General features: G+C 49.4%; 1 protein-coding gene across 2 annotated transcripts in view; it reads left to right on the forward strand.

Annotated features, from left to right (window-relative positions):
* The window catches only part of ZMYM3 (zinc finger, MYM-type 3), a 16652-nt gene extending 10214 nt beyond the window's left edge, over positions 1–6438 (forward strand). For both annotated transcript variants that reach the window (XM_012643304.1, XM_012643310.1), the window contains exons 19-25: positions 1093–1196; positions 1516–1684; positions 2010–2161; positions 2726–2840; positions 3319–3573; positions 4721–4838; positions 4957–6438. In XM_012643304.1, the coding sequence (XP_012498758.1) occupies positions 1093–1196; positions 1516–1684; positions 2010–2161; positions 2726–2840; positions 3319–3573; positions 4721–4838; positions 4957–5149 (1106 nt within the window). In that variant the 3' untranslated portion in view covers positions 5150–6438. The remainder of the gene's footprint in view (positions 1–1092; positions 1197–1515; positions 1685–2009; positions 2162–2725; positions 2841–3318; positions 3574–4720; positions 4839–4956) is intronic.
* The last annotated feature ends 1583 nt before the right edge of the window (positions 6439–8021 follow it).

An 8021-nucleotide genomic window follows, 5' to 3' on the forward strand; every position in this document is an offset into this window, starting at 1 on the left:
CAATAAGAAATTTACTTGTTTTAAAAAAATCCAAATGCTGGCATTGTCCAGAAAAATTTAACAGGTTTATTTATAATTGTTATAAAGTTGAACTGCTGAAACTTGTTCACTGAAACATTTGACTTGCATTAATGCTTCACATCCCCGCGTTTATATTAAAAATTCACACACAAATGAAAATGGAAAAACTGCCAATACCTGATTTCTGCCCCCTATTTTTCCACTCGAAATCATATACTTAGGTACCTTTTGACTCCATGGAAAAAAAAATATCTAACGTTCAGAACTACCAATCACAGGAAGAAGAGAATTTTTTTTTTTTTTGAGAATGAAATGTTTTCCCATCATAGTGGATTCTTAAGCACGTTCTCCACATACGCGGCGTGCTAGCTGGGTGTCTTTTGGCATAATTGTTTCACATTTGGCATGGATAGCACACAGATTGGTGTCTTCAAAAAGGCCAACCAGATAGGCCTCACTTGCCTCCTGCGAAGCACCAATAGCTGCGCTCTGGAAGCGCAGGTCTGGTTTGAAGTCCTGAGCAATTTCTCGCACCAGACGCTGGAAAGGAAGTTTGCCAATCAGAAGTTCAGTGGACTCCCCATAACGTCTAAGTTCACGGAGTGCCACGGTACAGGCCTGCAGTGGCGAGGTCTCCTTGCCCCGCCAGTAGAGGGCACACTCTTGTGAGTGGCTTTTGTAGCCCAGTTGCCTCCTGGGTGCTTTACCACCGGTGGATTTCTGGGCAGTCTGCTTTGTATGAGCCATGGTATAAAGACCTCCTTACTTACCCCCCTTCTCCTTCCGGTGGCGTTCGAGAGCGACAAGCAGCCCATCTTCACCATTTTTAAGTGTCCATTTCGGTAGTGTTGATTATATTCACATTGTTGTGGATGTTTATGTTTTGTATTTTTGTGCCTCTGTATATGTTCTTTGGCATAGCTTTGCTGTACCAAATGTCCTATTGAGTCCAGTGAAGCTGTCTGAGAGGCTCATCTTGAGTCAAGTGGGCAAGTAGCAGAGGTAGGGTAGGAAGACTTACAGGGTCGAGATCTTAAGAAATTGATTTCTTCTTTTTTGCCCTTCTATTAGATCCTTTGGACATTAACCCCAGCGTAGACTTCCTCTTTGATTGTGGCCTGGTTGGGCCGGAGGACGTGTCTACTGAACAAGACCTTCCCCGAACCATGAGGAAGGTAAGGGCTGAGACTACTATATCCACAAAAGAAGTGAGGCAGCTCAAAGAGGAGCGGGCGCTCTCATAGCCAAGCCGGCAGCCATAGTTTGATCTTTCCTAACGGCCTTTCTCCAACACTAGGAGTGCTGAGATATAGCCACACTTTGCTGTCCTGCCACTTCACAAGATCATCGGAGCTGTTCCTGGGGCTCTGTGCTTTGGAAGTTTGCTGTGTCCTTACATTAGTCCCCCCGCCCAGTGGTAAACACTGTGCTGACTAGCTTCCATGGCACCCCTGTCCTTACCTCTGCCACCCCCCTCCTTTTTCTTCCCTCCAGGGTCAGAAGCGGCTGGTGCTTTCGGAAAGCTGTTCCCGGGACTCCATGAGCAGCCAGCCTAGTTGTACTGGACTCAATTATTCATATGGTGTCAATGCTTGGAAGTGCTGGGTACAGTCGAAATATGCCAATGGAGAAACCAGCAAGGGTGATGAGTTGCGCTTTGGCCGTAAGTACCCAGAGGAGGAAGGCGGAGCAGAGAGGAGAGGAAGGGGAAGAGGAGCTGGGACTATAATTCAGCTGAAGATGTCTAGGAGTGATAAGGGCGTGATCACTTAAGGCTGCCCTGTGAAGATGGGGAGGAGTTGTAGATGAAAGGGAGATGCTGTTTAGGTTCAAGGCGGAGGGCTCTATTTGTAATCGCAGGGTGGGGGGGGTTATTCTGAAGCGAGGCATGACTAAGAGATGAAGGGGTTAATGGTGGTGGAGCTAAGTGAAATTCTCCACGTGGAGTTTTGCTTAATCCCATCCACCTCCACTACATATCACTGCAGCCAAACCCATGCGTATCAAAGAGGATATTCTCGCCTGCTCAGCCGCGGAGCTCAACTACGGTCTGGCCCAGTTTGTGAGAGAAATCACTCGACCCAATGGCGAGCGATACGAACCTGACAGTATCTACTATCTGTGTCTTGGCATCCAGCAGGTACCCCTCGCACACCACCTCGTTTCCTGTCACTCAACACGGCAGGCAGGGTCCAACCAGAAGTGATTCTGTCCCACTCCCTGTTCCTTACTTTGTCCCCTACCCGAAGAAGGCAGCTTGCCTTTAATCTCCTAGTCCAAATAGGATGTGAGATGTGAATACTCTTCTAAAATCAAAGCTGCATTCCAGGACTGTTGGCCAAGGAACAGTCTTCATTGCCATCTGGGTCCCCTTTGTAATTCTTAAACCCATTCTAGGAGTGGGATGGGTAGAGCTGGGCTCCTTGAGTGATGGGATAATGTTTAGTTCCCACTGGGAGAGGTCAGCCGTGCATTGCCTGACGAGGGGCTCTGGGCTTCTAAAGAACATCTCCAAGCCGCCGCCTCTTCCAGCAAAGCGTCAGTATCTCAGAGTGGTGGGTATACCTGGGGGTAAGCGCTCTGCGTCACCTAATCAAGCAACTGTTTCCCATCGTCTCCTAATTATCAAGGGGCTTTTGGCATCACTGTCTTTCTTCCAGGACCTACAGTCTGGCTTTATGTGTATCTGTTTTTCTTTCCACAGTACTTGCTGGAAAATAACCGAATGGTGAACATTTTCACGGACCTGTACTACCTGACTTTCGTTCAAGAACTCAACAAGTCTCTGAGTACCTGGCAGCCCACACTCCTCCCCAACAGTAAGGGACAGGGACTTTCTTCCATTCTTCCAATACACCATCCCAAGAGTATTGTGCTGTTTGGCCTGCCACTCTTCACAAAGTGTCCAAGGGCAGGAGCATGTAGCAGGAAGACTCAGGGTTAAGGGCTAGAGGAGCAGGAGCGTCTGTCTTTAAACTTGATGAGGTGATCAAGACTTAGGTCTGAAGAGCTATCTCTGGGACAGAAAAAAAGATGGCCTGGGTATGGGTGGTAAGTGAATAAAGAAAGCAAGAAATTGTAAGAGAAGCTCCAAATGTAGGTAGGAAGTATATTTTTGTAAAAAAACCCCAGTCCTACCGTGGAGTGGAGTGTTGTGTCACGGTTTATATACTGTGATCACTCACTGGATGAGAGGTGTGTGAGAAATGCTCATGAACAGGACACTTGGGATGAGAAGTGGTTGGATTTGGGGTAGTAGATCCCTTTTGACCAGCCCCTCCCCTTTGACCGTTGCAGATACGGTGTTCTCCCGGGTGGAGGAGGAGCACCTCTGGGAGTGTAAGCAGCTCGGGGTCTACTCACCCTTTGTGCTCCTCAACACCCTCATGTTCTTCAACACCAAGTTTTTTGGGCTGCAGACAGCTGAGGAACACATGCAGCTCTCCTTCACCAACGTGGTGCGGCAGTCCCGCAAGTGTACCACGCCTCGGGGCACCACCAAGGTGGTGAGCATCCGCTACTACGCCCCAGTCCGCCAGAGGAAAGGGCGAGGTAGGAGGCTGCCCTGCTCCTTTGCTTTTGCCCTTTCTCTGCTTTCCCCTTCCAGTCCTGCCATGCCCCACCATGCCCCTCCATGCCTGCTTGGCCAGCCCTCTCCTCTGCCACTAGCTTCCCTCTCCTTTCGTCCCTGTGTTTGCAGAAAAGGTGGAAACGGCTAGTCCTTCTATCTGATGGGCAGTGGCTATTGCATAAATAGGAGGTCACCTGGTGGCCAGTTTCCTGCCTTTGCTCACTTAAGGCAGTTTACTTGCTTGCCTACTTTTTCTGGGTGGTGGACAGGTAGGAAGCTGTTGGGTATGTCTGGCTGTGGGGGAGAATAGAATCATGGCCATGATTCCTTGCTATCGGGCAGAACAGGAACTGCAGCCAGGTTTCCATCCTTTCTGGCTCTGGAATGCTGTCCTGTCTGAGTGCAGTTCCTAAGGGTCCTCTACCTGGATTAACACACAGAGGGTTGGGACCACTGCTGTTTCTCTGTCCCGGAAGGCAAGCTCACCCTTGCAGTAGGGTCTGTTTTATCAGTTTTTTGTTTTTTTTGAGACAGTCTCACTCTTTTGCCCGGACTAGAGTGAGTGCCGTGGCGTCAGCCTAGCTCACAGCAACCTCAAACTCCTGGGCTCAAGCGATCCTTCTGCCTCAGCCTCCCGGGTAGCTGGGACTACAGGCATGCGCCACCATGCCCGGCTAATTTTTTCTATATATTTTTAGTTGTCTGATTAATTTCTTTCTATTTTTAGTAGAGACGGGGTCTTGCTCTTGCTCAGGCTGGGCTCGAACTCCTGAGCTCAAACAATCCGCCCGCCTCGGCCTCCCGGAGTGCTAGGATTACAGGCGTGAGCCACCGTGCCTGGCCTTGTTTTATCAGTTTTTGGTATAACTTCTGAGATTACCTCTTCAAGAAATCAACTTGGGGTAGATTATAAAGAGACTTTGGCAGTGAGAAGTGGGGAGGGCTGTAGAGCAACATCCCGACAGGGTGTTCGGTTGGTGTGGAGAGACTGATCAACACTTTTGCCTTTGTCTTTACGAGACTGTATTTTGTGTCCTGAGGCTTCCCCCTGTGCCCTGGACTGTGCTCTTGGAGGTGGCTCGTTGACCTATGCCCCTAATGAGTCTGACTTCTATCCCTCCCCTACAGACACTGGTCCTGGGAAACGGAAGAGAGAAGATGAAGCCCCCATCTTAGAGCAGCGTGAAAACCGCATGAATCCCCTCCGCTGCCCTGTGAAGTTCTACGAGTTCTATCTTTCAAAATGGTGAGTTGGAGGGTTGGCAGAAATGGCGTTACCACGGGGACCCAAGGGATTTACTTTGCCTTGGTACTGACGTTCTGTCCTACCGCCCCCATGCCCACCTCCAACCCCACTGTTGCAGTCCTGAAAGCCTCCGGACTCGCAACGATGTGTTCTACCTGCAACCCGAGCGGTCCTGCATCGCCGAGTCACCGCTCTGGTACTCTGTGATCCCCATGGACCGCAGCATGTTGGAGAGCATGCTCAATCGCATCCTGGCTGTGCGCGAGATTTATGAGGAGCTGGGTCGTCCTGGGGAGGAAGACCTGGACTGAGCCCATGTGCCATCCATATCCATCTTTCACATCAGTGTCTGTCCTTGGCCATGTCCCACAGTGTGACTGGCCCAGGAACCACTGCTACTCATTCTGAAGGGCCCTGACTGCCCCTTCCACTCACCCATTCCCTGCCTTCTCTAGGAACCCCTGGCTTTTACCTTCTTCCATACCACTCGACAACCACGGAGCCCCAGTCTTCTGTTCACAGGGGCTGGTCTCCCAGTGATGGGCAAGAACCAGCTGGCCCATTTTCCTTATGCTTCAAAGTAAACCCTTTCTCCTGGGTCCAGACTCTGGGTAGAGTGTTAATAGCTCTGGTGATCCTGTTGGCTTTGGGCTTCCTGACCCATCCCACGTAGGTAAAGCCTCTTGTTCCTAGGTGTGATCTAGGGAAGAACCCAGCTGCCTTCTCTGCCCTGTGCTCACTCCCTTCTCCACTCTTGCCCAGTACCACTCGAAAGGGTCTTGTCTGAGAGGTATGAGAGAAACTATGAAAGTAATGAGGGGACCATTTACCTAAAACACAAAGCTTAGACACTCTTCCCCTCCTGTGAGATAACTGGTTGCTGGCATCCTCTCACTACCGTGTTCCCCACCCCACCCCGGCAAGCACCAACCCTTGGTGCTGCAATTAAAAAAACTTCCAGATGCTTTCGTTTCCTCAGAGGCAGAGAATGACTCTAAGTATGGGGAGCAGACTCCTGTCGTGCAGACTCCTGTCCCCTTGGTTTATGTGTTTGTCTCTCTCTGCCATCTTAGGTTGGCATGAGCCATGGTGTCAACATGCTTAGCCCCCTCTGTAACTGCCTCCCTTTAGTTCAATGGACAGAGCTCCCAAGGCAAAAACTACCTTCTGACTTGGGTTGGGGCTGGGTTCCCTGCTCTTGTTTTCCCCCATCATAAGAGCCCGGCCAAGTCTGTGGGGTCCTGGGTCATGCAGGATGGGATCTGTGGTCAAAGGACAGGTGAGGAGCTGTGGGCAGCTCCCACTGCCTATATCTTCTCTCTTTCCCATCTTGCCTTTGAGGTCCCAGAAAACTATTAGTGTCTGGCAAAGGGGGTACCCAGTTCTTTCCCTGTTGGCTTTGCTGTTCCCCAGCCGCCTCTTTGTGTTTTTATAACCATCACCAGTTTAGCCACTGTTTAAATTGTATATATTGTTCCGAGGCGCCTGGCCTGTCCCTTCAGTGAGCCATGCCCACCCTTGTGTTGTAGTGAGAAGCTGTTGTCATGACTAACCTTCTGTCTCTGGAATTGTTTGTTTCAAATAAAGAGTTAAAATTGTCTTTTGCCTTCTCTGGGAGAGGGGGAGTGATGTTTGGAGGGGTGAGGGATACAGAGGAACAACGCTGGATAGCTTACCGTCTCTAACAACGAGAAGAAGTCAGGTGTCCCACCTCAGTTTGACAATCATTCTCACCTCTCGGAATGAATCCACTAGGAATGTGGCCCCTTTTACAAGTTTCTATACACTTACGGAGAAAAAAAACTATTCAGTAGTGATCTATTAAGGACCTACTATGTTTAAGGATGTAGATGACATGCTTCAGAAAAGGCACAGACCAGTTAGACGAGGATCCTATCACCAGCAGCCTCCCAGGCTAGTGGGCAGACTAACCAGTACACAATTAGTCATAATATAGGCAGAATGAAATAAATAGTGCTACAGGAGAGCAGAGAAATAAGAAACTCATTTCAAGTTTATAGGGAGGTGGCGTTTGACCTGGGCCTCAAAAACTAAGTGAAGGGCTGGGAGACCACAGGTGTAGGTGTGGGCAGTACAAGGCTGAGATTTTCCAACCAGGGAATGGCAGGCTCAAATCTGTTGCTTTAGGGAGAAGATCCTCAGAACAACAGGAAGGATGGGGGGCAGGGGCAGGTCTGCAAGCCTGGAGATCAGTGGAAGGAGTGTGGCTAGGAGATGCTGTGGGCCTTGATGGGGGCTGTGGGGCTAGGGAAGGAAAAGAGAAGATGGATTCTAAGTAAACTTCAGACGTTTTGAAGGTCAACTCTGCAGGATCTGATGAATGATTGGCTGTGAGGGTTGGAAGAGAGGGAAGAATTGAGCATGAACCCCAGGTTTTTAGCCTTGATGACTGGGCGAATGAGATGCCTTTACCCAAGGTGGAAAACACCGGGGCAGGATTGTTTTTGGTTGTGTGTCTGTGTGTGTGTGTGTGTGTGTGTGTGTGTGATCGGGAGTGGGAGGAGGTTGGTGGTAAGTTGAGATTTTTTTTTTTTTTTTGAGATGGAGTCTCACTCTGTTGCCTGGGCTAGAGTGCTGTGGCATCATCATAACTCACCGTGACCTCAAACTCCTGGACTCAAGCGATCCTCCTGCCTCAGCCTCCCGAGTAGCTGGGACTACAGGCATGCGCCACCATGCCCGGCTAATTTTTTTTTTTTTTTTTGAGACAGTATCTTGCTCTGTTGCCTGGGCTAGAGTGCAGTGGCATCATCGTAGCTCACCGTGACCTCAAACTCCTGGGCTCAAGCAATCCTCCTGCCTCAACCTCCTGAGTAGCTGGGACTACAGGTATGCATCACCACAGCCAGCTAATTTTTGTGGAGATGGGATCTCATTATTGCCCAGACTGGTTTTGAACTCTTGGCCTCAGTGATCCTCCTGCCTCAGCCTCCCAAAGTGTTAAGGTTACAGGTGTGAGCCACCACACTGGGCCAAAGTCTTATGTTTCTAACTATTGCTGTGACCTGGAAAGCTTCATAATGTATACAATGTTTATGTCATCTAGTAACATTCACAGGAAGGGAAACATCATTACTTTGATGATAACTTGGTAAGTTCTTGAAAAACAAATTATAGAGCAATATGCTTCATATTCATGGTTTCTCCTCTCTTACCCTTTTC

Source organism: Propithecus coquereli, unplaced genomic scaffold, assembly GCF_000956105.1.
Source record: "Propithecus coquereli isolate 6110/MARCELLA unplaced genomic scaffold, Pcoq_1.0 Scaffold101, whole genome shotgun sequence".
Lineage (NCBI taxonomy): Eukaryota > Metazoa > Chordata > Mammalia > Primates > Indriidae > Propithecus > Propithecus coquereli.